At 40.0% G+C, this 21,291-nt stretch overlaps 1 protein-coding gene across 1 annotated transcript in view; it reads right to left on the reverse strand.

The window, feature by feature from the left end:
- Positions 1 to 21,038, reverse strand: part of CHN2 (chimerin 2) — a gene marked incomplete at both ends in the record, with an annotated part of 156,536 nt that extends 135,498 nt beyond the window's left edge. Inside the window, 1 exon segment of the mRNA XM_079538558.1 lies at positions 20,990 to 21,038. Coding sequence (XP_079394684.1) covers positions 20,990 to 21,038 — 49 coding nt within the window.
- Between the last annotated feature and the right edge of the window lie 253 nt (positions 21,039 to 21,291).

The raw sequence follows: 21,291 nt of genomic DNA on the forward strand, positions 1-21,291 counted from the left end.
TGCAAAGTCCTGGCTCTGCCAAAGTCACGGAGACTTTTATGCTGACTTCGACACAGCCAGGATTTTATCTACAGTAAACTATAAAAATTATTGCTATTATTATTTAAAAAGATTTTAAAGCCTTTATACTTTGTCTCAGTTACTTCCCAAATCAAATTTGCTCAGTCAGTAAACCAGGAAACAAAGCAAGATGTGGAAATCCCACTCCATTCTTCCCTTCTTGCCTGTCACTGCCTTCAGTAGAGAGTCAGTATTTGATCTTAGCTGACAGTTTTGCTTTCTGTTACACAGCTACGACAGATCTTAATGTTAACATCATATAAGCTTCAAAGAATTCTCTCTGAAAAATATAAATGAAGACTTTCAGACACAAAAAGTTGGCATTTTTGAATTGCAACTTTTCCTAGAATAGTTATCCTTAAATATCTGCCACAGAAAACTTAACACAGATATATAAAGGAGACAATTAAAAAAATACAAGATGAGCAAGAAATATTTCATGCTATAATTATCCCTTGTATTAAGCATTCTAAAGCGCAGAAGAAACCATCAATTCTAGCATTCTGAATCCTAAAACAAACATGCAGAAAAGACGAAATTACAGACAGAACACAAAGCAGTTCCCTGCATTAAACAGTGCAGCAAAATAACACTCCACTGGCACACTTGCTTGGAGATAAAATCATGCCAACATTATGGCTTTTCCATATGTTGGTTAAGAAAGAAGAAGACAGTGAGAACTTACAGAGTCCTTCACTGAAAGCAGGGGAAAAAGAAAACAAGAAAAGAACTCCTCCAGCTAATATGTGCCAAATCCTTTTCAGAATAAATAATATCTCTCTGGAAAATATTACATCATATCTGACTGCATTTGTGAAGAATTGAACGTTCAGAAATGTATGTGAAGAGTAACTAGAAGCTTCAGTGCCCACGTGCATCATCCAGATGTATGCTACAAGCAGGTATTTGTTTTAAAAGCACAGCTTTCCTGCAGGGAAAAGCCAATTCATTAGCATCAGCCACTGAGTTCTCATTTCACCACCACAATCAAATGGTTCTTCAGCCCCTTCCCACAGTTACACCCAGACGCTAGCTGCCATATTTCTGCTTTTACACAACAGCATTGTTATTTGAAGATGCTGCAGCTAAGAGCATGTCTAGACAGAATAATGTGGATTCTACCTCCGCTGCGGGAATCGATGTCTTCTCAACTCTGAAAATGCAGCTAATGACTTCGATAGTAATCACAGCTGCTCACAAAACAGCTGGAGCAAGGAAGTGGCCACTCAGATGCCACTTTGTCGTTTGGTTGGAAGGAGACAATAATGTCTGCCTTTGGATTTGCACAGATGTCCCAGCACAGAGTGGAAAGATGACAGGTTGCCCGCAGTGCCAGGTTTAGGAAAAGACGTAACCCAGCATGCTGGTTTCATTTCATGAACAAACAAAATGTTTCCTTTCATAACTCATTTTACAACAGAAGCAGCAATGATTCCAGTACTGCTGCCAAGTTCCTCTGGAGTGTTTACAGCCCCCTCAACCTACCGATTTCTTCTGCAGTGCCGGCTGCTTCCTAACTTCTCCTGCCAACCTGGTCACCTTACTCTGTGCTGCAAGGCTGCAGCAGTGATTAAGCCCCAAACTCTTCTTAAGGACTATTCTTTAATTTCCTGACTGATTAAATACCTTCCATGAGCATAAGCTGTTAGTACAAGTAATCAAATAAGGTGGTGTCTAGCCTGGCCACCAAACTCGTATCTTCTTGGAAATGAATGAAAGGCTTTCACATTCAATCTCTTCACTAAGCAGATATAATTTAAAGATACTGTAATTACTGCCAGGATAAGCCACAAAGAAAAGGAAACATTCTGAATTGAAGTCACAGGAAACTGAAGTTTTTCAGTCTTTTAATTAATCAGAAAGTTTGGAAAACAGGAGCTAGGGTGTGGAAATGGCAGATAGGGACAACACTGGGGGCATTACAGGTGGGGTCTCGTGCAAGACGTAATGAGCTGCTGGGCAGTGGCTAGTTCAGAGGATTCAGGATAAAGGAAAGAGGATTCAGATGCTCCTCCAGTCACAGCATTCCTTATTGTCATACTTCCTCCCGCAAGCTGCCCACTAGCAATTCCACAACTGCTGCTAGGACTAAGTGGTTTCAATCCAAACCCAAGCAGGTGCTATCCCAGACAGAAAATGAAGAAGTTGGGAACGGCTCCACGGAGCACGCAGATGAAACAGCTAGTGGAAACAAAATAACTACAGGCCCTTATCCTCATTATGAAGAGTATCACGCAGCATTTAGCCGACCAGTTGAGACATGCTGTCACCTCATTCTGATGATGCAATCAGCGCTACGCTGCTGATCCACCGTCTATGTAGGCACCTGCTGATAACACTGGCGTTCTGCAAAAGCAGAAATGTCTGTCCATATGGAGACCATTGTAAGAATGAGCATCTCTTTATGCTCCTGGTTGGATTTCTCACTTATTCTATGTCATTGACCATTCACATGGATCAAATATTCTGAAAAACAAAGCCAATTTCATTTTACTGCTCCCCACAGTATTTGTACTGTCTTAGCAAAGAGGAGCTAGAAATTTAAGCACAAAGAGCATTTACTTCCTGCTAGAAAGACCTACATAAATGTTCATTTTTTAAACAGTTTTTGTATTTTTCAAAAATTTTAAATTAACATCTGAGTCACCTTCGAAATTCTCTCCATAGCTATTTGATGTACGAGTTGTTTTCCAAGACTGAATGGGACCAAGGGACCCAAAGATGTTATGGTCTTTTTTTTTTATTATTCTATCACATTATCTGAGACCATTGTGAATTTGAAAATTTACACTTATGAAGTTATTGAGTTCTTAAAAAATATATTTATGGACTATGCTTAAACTAGAAGAATCCATTTCCTAAAATGACATAAATCTGGTAACCTCTCCATTTTTTAAATTATACTAGTTTTGGTTGTAAAATATTTCATATATGAAATAAATTAATTCTTTGAAACTTGGAAGATGCAGTTTTAAAATTCCTGTGGTAAAATAACCCTTCATAGGTGTTATCTTGAATGGCCCAAGAGGATGGTTCAGATTAAGAAACAGAAAGCAAAAGAAAGCTTTGAATTCAAGGATTAATAATTAACCAGTTGCTAGTAACTGCTGTATTAAATTGGAAAGACAAACCATCAGCTGCACAGAAACTCATGGTATCTTTATAGCCCAGGTAGCATGAAATATTGAACCTGAAAATTGGCATTATTTCTCCCAGCAGAAAAATCTTCTTGGAACTCATCTAAGTTAATATAAGGGGTCACACAACACTGCCATCTCCACTTCTCTATTTCAAGGGAACAAGAAAAAAAAAAAAAAAAAAAGAAAAAGAAAAAAAAGACTGCATCACAAAGGAAAAAAAAAAAAAAAAAAGACAGCAAAGTAGGTCTCTAAAATGCTTACTGTGAGTACACTTGTCCCCCGCCACTCTCTGTTCATTTTAATCCTTTGCTGTTACGAGGTATTACTGTCTGTTTAATAAGCACATTTAATCTAAACAGCTTTGTAGAATTTCAGCTCAAACTCCTAATAAAACAGTGTTCCAAAGATGTGCCAATACCGTAAGCACAAACTATGTTATAATTTGCTTTTAGAAGAAGCGTTTCATTATGTGGCTGACAATTAAATTATAATGTTCTTGCTGACAGTGACCTGTTATGAAGTGTACCCAGACACTCAACTTTGGGATTCTGTGGCTTCTCATCACTTAGTAATAGGCTCTTACAAGCAAAATTTTTGCTTTGTTTGTAATACTGAGTATTACCCTTTCTCATAAAGCTCCCTGAATGGTCAGAATATGCTAGTATTAAAAAAAAATAAATGTCCAGAGGTATTCTATCAAAACCTCAGAATGCCTCAGATACTAAGGAACTCCTTAACATTAGAAAGGGAGCTTATAAGCAGGAAGGGAGTGACTTTTTACATGGCCTAATAGTGATAGGACAAGGGGAACTGGTTAAACTAATATGAGGGAAATTTAGGTTGCATGTTAGGAAGAAATTCTTTACTCAGAGGGTAGTGAGTTACTGGCACAGCTGCCCAGAGAAGCTGTGGATACCCCATCCCTGCAGACACTCCAGTCCAGGTTGGATGGGGCCCTGGGCAGCTGATCTGGTGGGATGGCAGCCCTGCCCACAGCTGGGTGTTGGAACTGGGTGATCTTTTAAGTCCCTTCCAACCCAAACCATTCTACAATTCTATAAAAATGTGCATGCAGTTAAATATTTCTTCCCACAAGAAAGGCATGGCATGGCATGAGCATCAAAAATAAAGGCATGAATGAGAACAGACGTGCATCTAGGGGCAAGAAGAGGGACTGGAGAGGAACACTGGACATAAACCCACTCTCCTCTTGGAATATGAGCTGGTGGTAAGGGAAACAGCCTTTGGAAAGCTTTTGGGTAACACCTGTATGAAGCGCTTCCCAGTGAGGGCATGCCAGGCTGCCCTGCCTCTGGACCTCACCACTTCCACAGACCACTCCTTCCTCTTGCAAGATCTAAAAATAAATCTGGTTTTAGGTAAAGCTCAGCACTAGAAATCTCAAATGCATAAAGAAAGGTTCAGAAAAACAGCATGAAAAATATTGTATTGGCACAAAGGGAGCTCACTTTTGAAGTCTAAAGAAAAAAGTTAACAGAGTATATTCCTCACCTGGAACAGGTCAGATCAGGATTAATGACTGCTAAAGCAACAGCCTTTGAGTACATACACATGTATGCCAACTCTACCACTAACTTCAAGCAAGCTTCATTATTTTGATTTAAAGAACAGTGTGTGCTCAGTTTCATCTCATCTGATGTCTTTTACCTTCTTCTACTGCAATATTTAAAAATAACTAATCCTGCTCAGTTTTTCATTTCCTTGACCAGCTACATGTTATGGTGAAACCCAAGTACCCTGCACGAAGTTTTTTGATAATTTTCTAAAAATTGTTTTCCTTCAAAAAAAAAAGAGAGAGAGAGAAAAGAAAAAAGCAGACAAAAAAAACCCAGACAACAAAACAGTGTTTAAGTGTCAGAAGCTTGTTTAGACCATATTGGCCCATACTTAATAAAGGCCCTTCACTACTGTGTGCTCACCACTCACTGGATTGACCACAAAAACAACTGAGACAAAAATTCTGGGGTGTTCCAGATGCTTACAGGTATAAAGTTTGCCTACTTCGGCTCCAAATGTGTTTGTAATCGTACAGGCTGTCATACTAACCTATCTCAATCCCAGTTCTGGATCTCAAATACTCAAAACTGAAACACCACTTTTCAAACTCCCCAGACACAGAAGAAGCTGTGATATGTTGCAAGCAACCACGAGGGCTGAAGAAAGGAAAGTTACACTTGAAGAAACACTTTCTGCTGGTTTACAGCCTAATAAAAACAAATAGAAACCAGATTCTGCATTTAAAATTATTCCTGTCAAAAACTATTATCTCTTCTCTATCTATGATAAACAGACACATGAGCTTACACGTTCACACAAGGTTTTTACAGTTTGGACATTTTTAATGGGTTTGTAACTGTAGGTAGTGTTGATACACATACTAGGAAATTTTGACAGGGCTGATAAAGCCTTTGAAATCTGATTTATAAGTCACTCTGGAGGATACATTAAATCTTGCTAAAAGGAAGCTAAATGGGGAAGTTAAGAGAGTTAAACCTTTAAAGGCTGCATGGTAAACAGAGATACCACATTAGAGGCCCAGAGCAAATACATGCTACCTATTAAACAAAATCATTTGAGAAAGCAGAAAGGAAGACAGCAAAGCTAAGCAGCAGGGTATGAGGCATTATCAGAAGCAAAAAAAATGTCCCTCTGAAAGCTGAAGTCATGTCCAAATGAAAGAAGTTGACTATTGCAGGGTAAATGAGAAAATACATACAGCCAAAGCAAACTCAAACCACAGCAGAGTACAACAAAAGACAGGCTGAGAAATTACTTGCATAACTACAAACCCTTTACGGGATGCCAAGCCTTCCAGTCCAGCCAATAAATGGTCAAGGCATAAAAGGATCCATTGCGGATCACAGAAGAAAATAAGTATTTTGAGATCTGCATGTAGAGAACACTGAGCCCAGAGAACCCCCACAACAGAACACCTTTTTATGGGAGACTGGTTGGACCATTCGCTTCACACTGAGCTTTCAGTGGGGTTTACAGAACAAACACACGAACAATAACAATTTTATATAGATCAGGTTATACTAATCAAAGACTTTGTAAGAGATTCAGGGTTGAAACAGCATTTGACTGTCTTCTAAAATGTCCTCATTATTAGAGAGTGGGAAGTGGGATAATATTATGTCAGTCTTACAAAAGGCTGCAAAGGAAAGCCAGAAAACTCCAAGTAGCCTGACAGCTGCACTGGGCAAATTTACAGAAACAATTAAAAAGAACAGTACTACCAGACAAATATATTAGGAAAGTCAACAGCTCGTGTAAAAGCTTGGAAATTTAGCCTAAAATTTGGTTTGGTTTGAAGTAAAAACTCTCTTCAAACTCTTCCTTCTCAGTACTTCAGAAAGCTGGTGTGGCCCTGAAAGTGAGCTTCTTGTTCCCTCTTTCAAGCCCCTCAAATGAGAGCTGGCATCTCCCATTACATGGACTGGAGGCTCTGATAAATCACAGGGTACAGTAAACTGAGCTGACTACGGAGCTAACCCATAAGATCACATTTCTTCACATTTGTCACAACCTGGTGGATTATCAGAAGTAAAACGCTCTTTTTCACAGGTTTATGGAGGTTTAGACATACAAAAAAATTCTGAAGTCATTTCTGCTTGACATTAAACAATCAGCCTCAGTATCTGCAAGCAAGATAAATACATTCATGGTGGAAAAAAAATATATATGTTAAAATAAAATATGCAAATGCTTTCAGATGTGCATATTGTTGATACTTTGGAAAGGTTTTGTCCAGCCACGATGTTTCTCCTTGCAAGAGTGGTAGGGGACACGTCAAAATTGTTACCTCAGCAGTTGCTATTCCAAATGGTATTCAACAGCTTCAGAAACGAATAGCATCAACTTCAAGTACGTAGTGATGATTAAATCTATTCTGAAACATTTCCTAGGGAGGAGCCTGATCATCAGGGATGAGGAAGCTGATAACAGACTAAAGAACTGTTGGAACACAAATGCAGAATTACACTGTTCCAATCACTGATGTCAGCTGGAGCCACTTCACTGCTTTAAGCACAATTCTTTCCTAACTCCAAGCCACAGAGTGGTATAAATGTACAAGTAGAAGGAAGGAGAATATACAAGAAAGGAGGGAAAAGCAAAAAGAAATACAATTAAACTGTAGTGGGACAAAGCACGTCCTAAGCTAGTTTTATAAAAGGAATCACAATGGAAAAGACAAACTTATGACACTGTATTTCACCAAGCAAAATAAGAAACATAATAAGGAAAAGAATTTTTGAAATATGTCCCTGTCACATTTTTATGATTTTTATTATCGGTATTCCACATCATAACATCATGTAAAGCACTGGTAGTTAAAGAGTTAATACCCCACTTCCATGGACTGCCTATTTTCCAAATACCTGGAACTCAGAAGAGAACTACATACCCCAGAAGACTCTGCCTTCAGAGGGGAAGATAAAGCTCCTGGCAAGTTCACAGAATCATAGAATTACAGTGGTTGGAAGGGACCTCTAGAGATCATTGAGACCACCCCCCCTGCCAAAGCGGGTTCCCTAAACCAGGTCGCACAGGTAGGCATCCAGGCGAGACTTGAATATCTCCAGAGAAGGAGACTCCACAACCCCCCTAGGCAGCTTGTTCCAGGACTCCCTCTTTCCTTGCTGTCTGGCACTATGTGCATGTTCTCCCCAGCTGTTTTGCTTTCAATTTCATAGTAAGACCTTCAGTTTCAGACACTCTCTGTCTCATTTTACTTGTTTTTTTAGCCTCAGTTCCAATTATGTATTATATTGTACTATCTTGCATTCCGATATCATATTTAGTTAACTAACCTTCCTCCACAGATTGTTGCCACTGTTCTGCTTTTAGGTCCATTTCCCATCTCTCTACCCTTCCCCCCTTTTCCCTTTTCCCTGGGCACAGGTCTGTGGGTTCCCTGCCCATTTGTCACAAAACTGGGCTGAACCAACCTGTAAACCATTGACACCCCCTCCCCATTTTGGACTAGTGGACCTGTGGGACTGCTGTCCTTGTCACAGACACAGATAGATCTAGATAACTCCATGACAGTCCCTGATATGAGCAAAAACCTGTCGTAAGCTCCAAGGGGGTGGTACTGTCTAATGAATTGTGAACATTTATTGGAAAATCCTTTTTTATTGTTTTTCACTCCATGTTGACTTTAATTCTAGTCCCTGGCAGTAGCTGAGTGGTTTCACTGTTCTGCCCATGTTTCTCCCCCATTACGAAACAGGTGCTTTGTTAAGAGCATACAGAATGATGCAAAAAAGTTCTGTGTTTTTTTTTTTTTTAATCTTGCTGATTACAAACTCTTAATGATTACATAAGACTAGTATATCCAGTACTTGTAAAGTTAATATACATCTTACACACCATGGAGAGTGACAAGCTTTCTGTAAAAAACACCAGTTTCAGACAAATTTGTGTACACTTGTGCTTCCTAGGCACTCTGTAAGCTTTCAATCAATACACTGCTGCCAGGAGTCAGTGTGCAGTTTTCTAAAGCTTCTTAAGAGGTGAAGCTGAAAGCCTTTTCCAGTAAAGGGAAAGTAAATTACACTACTCAATTACACTTACAATCGTTTTATATTGGGTTTTGTTCATCCTTAATTTTTGAGAAGCCTGTTTTGATAAGCCTATTATGCATATTGATAAGACTGATCAATTATTTAAAAATAACTCAAACTGAACCAGATTTCTCCTCATTTTCACCACTTAGGCTACAGCACTTGCCAATAACTGTGAATAATACAAATTTTAAATTACACCTTTCAGTGAATATGTTTATTACTGTCATAACTGCACAAGAGGAAGCAATTGCAATGCCAAGTGATGACACGTACTCATCAAACCAAAAGAGATCAAAGGAAGTTAAACAAATACAATACAGAAAAGGCTTTCATGAGTCAAAGCCTTCTGCAGCAGCTCTTTGAAGGCAATGTGTCTCCTTCTTAGCTCACAGAATTAAAAAAGAAACAGACAGTGGGGGTGGGGAACAGATTCCTAATATTTTCCTAAATATCCCTGGTTGCTGGTTGCTTAAACCTACACACACACACGTGCATACTCAATACATGTAATTAGTAACAGTGCCAATTCGTCACCCTTCTGGCTGTAATTTATACTCACTATGCTTATGCTCGTAGCATTCTTCAAGTTATAAAATGTTGGCCCCAAACTGTCATCTATTCTACATTTCTACAGTCACCAACCTGTTTGCATGGAAAGGTCATGGTCTCATTATAAGTATATCTTTGCAAAAAAGAGAAAGCACTAATTAAAATGGGTAGTTAACAACATTCAGCAAGGTAGACCTCCAGTCCTGACTGCACTTTTCACATGCACGATAAGAATACTTCTAACTAGTTGCAGCTTATTCTGTTCAGCAAAGTTTTGCTGACATGATTCAGATTTTCTTCATGTTTTTTTTTATCCTCTTCTTTGTTCTCTTCATTTAACTACCAAGTGATCAGTTTCAGTGCTAAAAAACACCACACTAAATAAAAGAATAATAACCTTGAAAGTGGCAGATTCTGTTTTAAGTTTCTGATGACAGAAATGCATTTTCTCTCTGAAAAGAGGGAGCAACCAGCTTTCAAGAACAAATCCAGTAGAAAGGCAAAAAGAAAAAACAGGAAGCTTTGTGTTACTCGACAAATTAGTATAATTAATGCTGTATTTCTACACCTTTCACACAGCTTCTTTCAAGTCTATGCTCTACATACCAAAGCTTAACAGAATACTGCTCAGCAATAGCTATTCTAGAATATTTCCATGTATGAACACTTTATTTCATTATTACTCTTAAGAACTTATGTTGAAATAATTTTAATGTGCAAATAAACCCATATATAAACACTACACATCTGTTGAATTTTGTAGCTCCAGCAGAAATCACACAGTATGTGTAGATTTCTTAAGCTTCTTGTGCACAAAGCCTTACTATAATATTAATCATTAAAAACAATACCTTTAACCCTTTGTGGCTGCACTTAAACTTCTTTTTTTTTTGAAGTTTATTTTAAAAAATCAATAGCACAAGGCAATTTAATGGGTTTGGGAAGAGATTTTGTTTGGTTTTTTTTTTTGCTTGGAGCTTATTGGATCAAGTAATCCATCACTTCCGAAAGGAAATACAGCAATTGCTTGGCAATGTGATGCAGCACTACCCAACAGCAGGCACAGAGAACGTCTTCCTTTTGTGTTGGTAACACTTTTTTGAACCACAGGAAAACAAATCACTCCAAGTGCAACACAGGAAGCCACCGTGGCTATCACACCAAGTTTTGCACTGATGGAAATGCAGCTCTCAGAGTTCATTACAAATCTTAGCTTTCCTGTTCTCGAAAGCACTTTGTATTACATATGCACCTATTGTTGCATAGGTCGCTTCCTCACTTTAAGGATCAGCTGTTGGTTCAGCCACAGAAAAAAAGGACAATACCTACTTTTTCTACAAACACTGCATGATGCTTCTGGATATGCCTTAGACCCCCTCTGCTTTGTGTGCTCCCTCAGAGACTCCCAAAACGGCCTGAACCCAATGGGCTAACACCACCTAAGGTTTGGTAACACACCATCAGTGCACCTGATGTTTCTTTCTCACACATGCTGAGATGTATACTCATCTGATATCAAGATTCCAAGACTTCCATAATAAAAATCTATAGTTTCTATCTCTGTTCTGTGCCATGGTCTGGCATAACACTCCACTTTGTAAAGATAATCCAGAAATCTGTATTCTTGTCTCTACACAACCTAAATAAAAACATTCTGTTCTCTTGTCTGCATAATTTCATAAATTCTAACCAATCTGACATCTACTTACCTCAGTACTTCTCTAATCCATCAGTTTTATTTCTCAGGGACTTCTGTGTTTAGTGCTGTTGGCAGTGTCACAACGGAAGAGGAGAAAAAAGCATACCTGTCCATCACTGAGTCCATAGCTTTAATTTGTCTCCAAGACCAAAGCACTCACTCAGGAGAACTGACGTTTTATCCATGGCAGCCACTCCTATTTAAATCATCAGTCATTGTTACTGTCTAAACTTAAGCACAATTTTCAACACACGCGGATATATCAGACTCAAATTAGGATGGTCTAAGGAAGCTTAGAATTGAAATTTGTCTTCCTGTTTTGTTAAGACATCAAAGATTCAATACTCTCTCTGTAAACAGTTTCATCAACACAGAACAACCTAACTGCATGCTTCAGATTGCAAAATAAAAGAAATACAGAGCTATCACAGCATGATGCCAAAAGCTGTCCATCATCTTGGTTGCCTGGCAGGAGATCAGGAGTTATGGAGAGCATGCTCTTTCATGAAACAGGTACTTATACAAATTATGTATGATTTAAACCTTGTACCTAATCCTTAGAAATTCATCATCAGTGAAATGACATGTCCTACATATACGATGCAAATGCACCAAATATTAAATACATTACACACCAGCACTTGGAGGAGGGGAAATTTTCTATGAAGTCTATCATAATTTGCCCCATCATAACAGCAGATGCTGCTTTAATGGAAACGACATCAAAATACTCAGAGAAGCAACCACCCAGTTCTGCAAGCTGCTGATTTACTACCACAGTGCAGTGGGAACAGAAGGTACCAAGCAGCTTGAAGGGTTAGGACTGAGTACCTTGCACTGATAAAGGGATTTTCATTTGGAAAACAAAATCTTTTACAAACAATTAATTCAGCCTTATGACACTTCTATGTACTACATTAAAAAAGAATCCTGGATTTTACACATCTTTTTATTGCAACATTCTGATTTTTTTTTTTTTTTTGTACAGCCCTAAATCTTGGAGTTTTATATGAAAAACTCTGCTCTAGCTCTTCAAAGTTCATTTATTATTAGTCTTAACACATGTATCAAAAATAATGAAATGTGATCACACTTCAGCTGGATCATAAATCCTGCTGGGTTGTATGCTCATAAAGCAAAGGAGAGGAAGTAAAAAGCCTTTCACTCCAAAGGAGAGTTTTAGATAAATCTGATTGTTTGACAGTCTTTTGTGCACTACATTAAGAATACTGAAAAGGCTGCAGAAAAAAAGTTACTTTTTTCCCTGATATACTCTGAGCTGCCAAGGCAGAAAGAGATGAATGCTCCTTGTGCCATTAAATATACGCTGTTCTAAACAGCACATTGTTAATAAGATTTTCCCATCAGATTTCTTTGCAACATAGGTGTGGATTTATTTTAAACACGAAACACGAGATGTCAGAACACCATATCTCAACCTCCAAACTTCTGCTATCTTTTCGAAGCTCTTGGCTGTGGCAAGCATGACCTAGAAGTCACAGCACACTGACTCAGCAGTAACTCTAACTGCTCTATAGGTAAAAACAGCAACAGCACATCAGGTGGGTAAATTATCTCCCACAGTGACTATCAATGGATAACTAAAGAAAAAGGATACAGTAGCTATATAGTGATATACCTCATCAGGGCAGTTTCCCGGCCTATATACAGCTCAGCAACAGTAGACAGAGGTGATACTATTGTGTTCAGCAGCACCAGATGGATTGCCTGTGAATTCATCTAAACATCCTGAAGGCCCAGATCAGCCACCAGCATATCTAATTGTTGCGTGACAGAGAGTTTCACGGTTTGTATATGCCTTTAAGCTAAGCAGTACCTATTGCTGAACTCCTAGCTAATAGCTGGGACATTTACAATTGACCTATACATGCACATACATAATATGTAGAAACTACCTATCCCACATTCTACCTGAGATTACATTCAGCAATCCTCACGACCCACCCTGTGCATCTTTTCTCAAGGTGAAGCAGGACCAGCCACCCCAAGAGGCAGGGTTAAATACATCTCATGCACTGAGGCAGCATTTGAGCCTTTACAACCTGATTCCTTGGAAAAACTGAAAGTGGAGGGTTTGCCTGAGCTGCTCAGGATCCCCTCATCTTCTCATTACTTTGGAGCACACTGCTCTAGTTTACCGGGGAATTAAAGTGGATTCAGTAACTGCTTTACAGAGTAGAAAAACATTACGGCAAAGATTTCATGTCTTTTGATGGAAAACTTAAGGAGCTGTTGGACGTCTTTTGCTTTTGATCATGCATAAGCCCTCCAGCACGTTGTTGGCACAGAACCATGATACTGTAAGAACTTCTGCCTGCCTTTGTGATGGCCCTTCCCAGTACGCACATACATGGTGTGCTTTCCATTTTTCTTTCTTGCCACAAAATGAAACCAAACGTTTAACCAATTGATCTGCCATGATAAGACAAATTTTTAATAATTAAACATCTGCTTAGCAAGCCAAATCCCATTTACAAACTAAGTTCTCCAACTCTAGCAATCAATTTTCTTCTTTGATGAAATAAAAAAGCATGAAATCACAAACACAGTTCATAGCACCTCCTTTTTTTTTTTTTTTTTTTTTTTTTTTTTAAACCAAGAGCAATGTTTAAACAGTCGTCAGGAAGGTAAAAAGGAAGGAGAAGAACAGCACCATGATAAGCATGTAGAAAGAAATTCAGAAATGTGACTTGGCACTGGGTCACAACAGGAGACATGTGATTCACTGATGACATGAAAAGGCCCACCTCGCACCTTCCAGACTGTCAGAAACAATATTCTAACTGAGACACCTCATCTCAGGAGAAATGACTGCCTGATGAAGATATCCTCAGAACAGATGTCTTATTTACTAAACTAATTGTTTCATGATGACCTTGATCAATAACTACAGAAGCAAAGCACGGGACACTCGTGCAATCGTCTGCATTTTAAAAGCCCTTTAACCTGTTCCTACCTCAACAAATGCATGAGACCACACTGCCAAGTTTCAACATTCACTGGCAAGCTTCAAAGCCCATCAACGTTACAAGGGCATTATTGCAGCGTCTGTTTCCTTGTACCAGGACTATGCTCATCCCCAGCCCCGGGATTTGGACTATTGCTGAGTAAAACAGGGCGATGATGAAACTACTATTGCTGAATCGTGCATGATTCATAGCTTTTAACAACTGCCTTCAAATATAAAATTCAAATTTATATTCTCCTAATCAAAGGTCAGAAAAAGACAGCAAGAATGGGTTATTAGGCATAGTTGCTAAAAGTATACATTTACACTAGCTACTGTGCATAATTCTTAGACAAACTGTGACTACACCTGTGAAGAATGTGATACACAGGAATACTGATTTATTTCCTCTTGCATAAATCCTGGTACATTTCCCTGCAATGAAAGCTCCTTCATGCAATATTAATGTGCCATTCCTTAACACACGCTTCTCCAAATATTTAATCTCCCAAGTATCTCTTCCTTTTGTGGGAGAGAAGAGCAAGTGACAACAGACTGGTCCTCAGCATGAGAACACCTTGTGCCAGCACTCAGTGAGGCAAATGCTGCCATTGCTGCTCTTTAGCCAAAGGTATGCCTCCGTTGTATATAAAAAGTGACACAAAAAAACACCACATTTCTTTGTCTAAAACAGTAGGTTAAAAAGCCCACCTATGCACCATAATAGACAAATGATTATAATTTGAAAATTGCCTTGTAAAACACGATGGGCACAGACACAGAGGAGGATTGTACACAATGTCAAATTTTCCTTCCTATTGCTGCGCAGCATTTGGCATACCTAAGCCTTCGTAAAACCATCAAACAGAAGGCAAGAAATAGTCAATTGAATGGGTATCCAAAAAGGTCATCATAATGACAGCATGGAAAACTGTTCCTTTGATCTTGCACATATGCCTCTAAGATGAGCAGATCTGTAAGAAAAATAAGAATTCTGCTTCATTGCATGTAGATATAACGCTGAAGTGGAGAGACCTGTTTCCAGTACGTTTTATTCTTAGCAATCACAGCCTATGCATTCAATAGCTAACTGTTGGATCAATCATTACATGAGGATAGGGTACTTTGCCATTTTTCCCTTTTGAATTTTCATTACTTTTAATAAGAATGAAGAGTTCTTTATAATCACCAAATACAAAAGACTTCAGCTTTAATTTAGAGCAAGAACACTCTGGCTTGAAGAAGCTCCATATAAGGAACAGGAAAAAGAAAAAAAAAACAACCATCCTCTTATTGCCCTTTAGAAAATCAAAAGTAGCACCTTATCGGCAGAATGGCAGCATGACTTAAATGGCTTTCATGTACCATTTTACTATGCTATTTCTATTAGATCATTGAGAATAAACATCTGTTTTCATTTACTAATCTTTTTCCCAATTAGAATCTCTCTGAATCTGTGTACAATAGTAATTTCATTTCTTCTCACTTGCAAGCATCTTAATTAAAATCAGCTTATGTTGACTTTCATTTTTACAATATATCTGCCTATTTCACATCATAGCACCTTCGTGACCCCCAGAGAGTCATAAGCCTTTAATATTTTATTTTGACCTTGTTAAGTTACTGGAACCATCAAAGATTTTTCTTCTTCCCTCACTGAGCCATTTTTTATCATCAAAATGCACAGTATGTGTGAAAATACATAGCTGAGAACTATGCTGCCTTTAAACAACATATCTCTTTCATTTATGAGAAAGCAATTTGTTGCTTTCCAAGTTATAGCAAGAATGAGTTTTCAAACCATAAACTTCATTATTAATTTAGGATGACCAGTTAAATGGTACATAAATGTCTCTTTTTCCATGAGCTTCAGGACAGAAAACTATTGCTTTCTCTTTTCAATTAAAAACAAAACAAAAAAACACCAAAGAATGCTGATTTTAAAAGAATTTATAACAGTCATCTTCTACCTCTGAGTTTACAAAAACAGGAGGTTTGTAGGAAGAAGCAGTATCTTATTAGAGCAGCTAATTAGAAGACACAGCCAAAAAATAAAAAGAAACCCATCTCAGGCCTGCAGCCGAAAATTTGCCAGTGTGTGTTCAATGTGTTTCAACTCCACCATTTAGCCTAATGATAGAAGTGCACACAGCACGTAAAGAAGCTTTGGCTCAGATGGGAATGGAATAGTGCACAGGATCCCTTCAGCCTTCACAGCTTCTCTAATGCCTACAGACTTATCTTTGGAGCTTGGAGAAACTGGGAGCACATCTTTTTACATTGGCATTATAAAGGCAAAGGTTTTGGCACAATCTGAGTCCTGATACAACAGAAAACCTGATGGCATGCTGCCCTTCAGCACACTTTACACTTACCTTCAGGGTGGATGCCAGCACGCCCCTTACCTGATAGACGCCCAAATTTTCTCAGCCTCCTGCCCATTACCAGGAAGCAGAAAGCTTTTTAAGCAGAGCTCTTTTTTAGGAGGGCTCAAAGTCTTGAAGGCAGTTGGGATTAAAAAAATTTGTAAATGTGGCACCTGGGCACATGGCTTAGCAGGCTTGGTGGTCATGGGTTGACTGCTGGACTAAATGATCTTAGTGGCCTTTGCCAACTTCCATGGACCAGCCACTGTGTTAGCTTTATGTGACACAACTGTGCAGAGGCTAAGACTTCTGATGTCTACAAACACAGCTGCATGGAGCCTGGTTGGGAAGCGTGCTGATTGTTTGGGGTTTTTTTTGCTCCTCAGAAAAGCAGAGAGACACAATTGCAAAGGTGTCTTCAAGCAAGACTGAATTTAAATTCAGAAAGTGGAGCTTGAAGTTTGTCAGTCACAAACAATCAGTATTTGGCTGCTGGGTAGAGGAAGCTGGGGTCAGCTGATGATGATGTGGGAGAAGTAAATGGTTTGACATAAAAAGATGAAAAATTTCCAAAATAATAAAAAAAAAATTTAAAATCTAAAAGTTCAGAATGAATAAGTGTCTGTACTACGACAGGAAGCAGAAGGGAATAGGTCTATCTTAAGGAAAAAGCAGTGTGAAGAAAAGCACAGAAACACATACAGTCAACTAGAGAATAGAAAACAAGAAAAGATGCCACTTGTGGCTGAATCAGCACTTCATCTGGGAAGAAGAACAAAATTTAGGAGCTTGCAAGGCATAAAGCTAACAGATCGCCTGGGTATTCACTATATAAGAGATTATGGGAAAGTTAAATGGAATTCCCAGAGGGAGTAATTATAATTTCAGCACTTCATTTGCTCTGCAGATTTACTCAAGATCCAAAGAAGAAAATTTAACTGCTTAGCAGATCCACCTTCCTCCCTCTGCATAGTACAGTCTTTTATCTCTCAGCCACATTGAAACATAACTGTTTACAGTCAACGAGTAGCTTATGTTCTGCCTCCAAAAGCAGAGCGTTATGTGTAGAAATGCAGCACAAATGTCCCTGCTCACTACTGTGGATTTTGCTGCCCTTAAGTGCAAGCTTAGAGAAGAAAATCTGTCAGACTCAGGTCACATGGGGCCCATGACAGGAACCTGGCACTGCCAAACCTGTGGTTAGCATCCTCACAGTAGGATCCTCACAGTAGGATCTCACTCAACTCAAGAAAGGACAGGGTTTTGAGCTGTGAAAGCAAAGGAGCAACGGACTGTTAAGAACTAACCCTTGCACTAGCATTAGTTTATACCTCATAGCTCTCCATATGCGTCAGCTCCCTATCTGTGCAGTTACAATGAGTCACTCTGCCGTGCCACTGTGCAAACCACTCCAGGACAGAACTAACTTCTGGTCATGCACAGGCACAAGTTGAAGTGAAGGCTATAATTCCCACTTGCACCTTTGCAGACTGTAAGAGGGTTGGCAAAATACCTACACCCTGAAATCCTTGGACAGCTTTCTCACATGAAATATTTTTGAATTGTTTAGTATTGGACTTGTTTAACATCCTTACTGACATGAATAGGCAAGAATCAAAACAGAATTGCTATGAGGCAAATGGTCACTTGCAGGAACAAATTCTCAGGCTTCAGAAGTATCATTAATGAACTTACTTCTTTTCCCCTCCCTGGCCTTAGTGTGACTACTTTGTTCCTACAGCTGTGCTCACCAGTACGATATATATATACGTGACTAAAGAAGGAGAACTGCCTGTATTTTAAGAAAGGCAGGTAAGAGACAGGAATTTTCATTCACTTATTTAAAGGGGTGACTTCTTCCATCTGCCATTCAAACACTAATTTCTCCTATTATCACTCAGTCAATAATCCTTTTACTCCTTAGAAGACAGATTCTGGCTAACCCTCGGCTTTCCATACACATCGTACAGGCCAACCAAAATTCTGATCTGAGCAGAGAGAACCTGAAAACACTCAGCACCACGCTGCATTTAGATGACTGGAATCTGGCTGCCAACCAACTCAATGTGTACCCATGCATGTCCCCCAGCTACCACCACCACCAATTCCCTAAAGAAATTACAGAAAACTCCTTAAGTATAACATCATAGTGCTCAACACTAACCACATGTTTGGGTATTACAGAAACTTCTCTCTGGACATCTGTTGTTACCTCAAAAACAGAGTAGATCCTGACAATGGTTTCAAATTTGAATTATACACTCTCAAGAACAGTTCTGTTTCTTCTCAGAATGCTTGTAAATGAACACATCTTCAAAAAACAAACAAACAACAACAACAAACACGTTTTCCTGAAGCTAAAAGTTCATTTACAAATAGGATACTTCACGTAAACACAAAATCATCAAGGTTGGAACAGACCACTAAGATCACCAAGTCCAACCAGCCACGCATTGCCACCATGCCTGCTAAGCACGTCCCTCAGTGCCACATCTATCCCTGAACATCTCCAGGGATGGTGACTCTAAGCTGTCCATAGATTACTGCAAAACCTGGAGGTATATATGAACAATGCTTAAATTTGGCTTCAGAAGTTCTGAGCAAGATGGACAATTGCTTCTAGAGATGGACAAATGATCCAGCAGCACAATATACAGCTTGACAAGTCAGTGGTGGAATGGACTCCTGTAGCTTGCTGCTCTGCTATCAGCCATGAACTTTACTTCTATTAGTAAAATGTTGCATGATACTATAATCTTCCCTTTTATGCTGAGTAGAAATAATTATGTCATTTTGAAGTCTTCATACTGCTAAATTAAATATACACATAAATTCTAGCAAATTAAATTTAAAAGCAAGACTGTTTGGTTAGATTATGTAAAAAAGTATGCTCTAAGACTTGCTGAGTTCTGAGAACTGAAACCGCAGACAGACAAAATACAGCTGCACACATTCAGATATGGTGCATTTGCTAATATTGGAAACTTCAGCATGCTGCAGCAAATTCAACTTCTGATTAGTATGTGCATAGAAAAAAAAACCAACACACTGTAGAAAACAAAAAGCACTTCAAGGTTGTAAAGTATGAAAGTGAAAGACACCCTGTTGTTTTATGAAGCACTTGACAATATTTATTACTTTTATCACTGTGGCATCTAACAGTCCCAAGTGTGGGCCAAGACCTTGCAAAAAATACAGAAAAGCTTGACCACAAAATGCTGAAGGCTGCAGCACAGTTCTGGCAAGCACCAGCCTAGCTTTCAACAGCATGCACCTAAAGCCCAGAGCTCAGCTCCTAGGCTGGATGTTAAATTTGAAACAGGAGTCACTGAAGGACACCTGGAGTCGTCCATATCAAATGCAAAACCAAAGATGTGCCTGAATTCCCACTGCTGTCTGCAGTTCAGGCATTTGAACTGCAAGGATTCAGCATGGGAGATGGAACCCAGAGACTACAGCCAAAGAGAATCACAGTGGTGATGGGTCAATGGTTGGACCAGGTGATCTTAGTGGTCCAACCTTAATGATTCTGTGATTCAGGAGTGTGCACTGAGCACTGTTCTCATGGGCTGGAATGGAACATAGGGAAGATCTACATTCATGGAGCAAGGAAGTGCATGGGAACATGATTCTTAACAGGTAGGTTGTTGCGTTGGATTGACTCTTTCTTGTTTTCATTCCGGTCCTGCGACTCTTGCATCATGAACATGAACACAACACAATTTCTCATGCTACTTCTTTTAGGTGCTTGCTTTCTAGTTAAGGCAATCAGGGCTTGCAGTGTTTGTGTTTTCTATTAAAAGGGTTGGAATAAATACTAGTTTTAAGCAGCCAGTTCTTTCTTTGGATCTGGCAGTAAGTGGCGCATCCTGGAACAGTGACACATGCAGTAAGTTGTGTAAGCCATACACCATCTTCAAAAGAAATAGTCGTTTACTGCCTGTTACATATATATGTTTCTTTTCTGTGGTTGTATTGATAGTCAAAGGAGCTCGTCGGCTTTTCACAGCACATATTGCTGCTCTTAAAAAGAGCTCTTACAAATTCTCAGTCTGGCACCTCCATTAAAACACTGAGTCACAAGTCCTTTGAACCCCAAAGTTGTTCATCCTTCTATTTACTTCCTCAGCCCGGTATGCGCCAGGATACCACTCTGCCAATTTCGTTGGTCTACTATCACTGAAGTATTAAAATAACCCAACGAGAGAAGAAACAGACTACAGTACTATTTTATCACCGCTTTCAGTTTCGGGCTGCCTCGCTCACGAACACAACTTTTCTGTTTTCCCTCAGCTCCGCAGCCCCGGGGGTAGGAGAGCACGGATCGCACTGGGAGCAGCGGCCGCTAACGCGGTGCCGGTGGGAGCCGCGGGGCTCGCCCCGTGCCCGCCCGGGGGAAGCTGTTCCCGCTGCAGGAGGTCTGCAAGGGGCTCTTCCGCCCCGCACAAAGGCAGTGCGGGGAGGAGGCGAGCCTGACCCCCTCGAGAGGGGCACCGAGCCTGGGAGTAAGGCTTAATGGGAACCGCGTCGGGCTGGCGGGACGGCGAGGCACCGCGGACAGGTAGCCCTCCGCTAAAAATGGAGGGAAGGGAGAAATTCCGGGAGAAACTTACCGGAGGAAACCGACGAGCCGGACAGACTGGAGTTGCTGGATGCTGCCATGGTCTCTTTTCCTCACCCCTTTAACTGCGAGCCCCGCGTCGGCTCCCGCTGCTGTCCGGCTGCTGCCAGCCCATGGCCAAGTGCCGGAGCCGCGCAGCTCCCAGCCGCCGCCGCAGCCCGCGCTCGGTTTCCTCGTGCGCCTACGGGGAGCGGGGCTCCGACACCGCAGAGCTGCCGGCCGCGCCGCGGGGCTGGACAAAGCCGTTCGGCGGGTCGGGGAAGGGGCCGCGGCGCTCCCGGCGCCTCTCTCCGC

Source organism: Tetrao urogallus (assembly GCF_951394365.1).
Source record: "Tetrao urogallus genome assembly, chromosome: 7".
In the NCBI taxonomy this organism is placed as follows: domain Eukaryota; kingdom Metazoa; phylum Chordata; class Aves; order Galliformes; family Phasianidae; genus Tetrao; species Tetrao urogallus.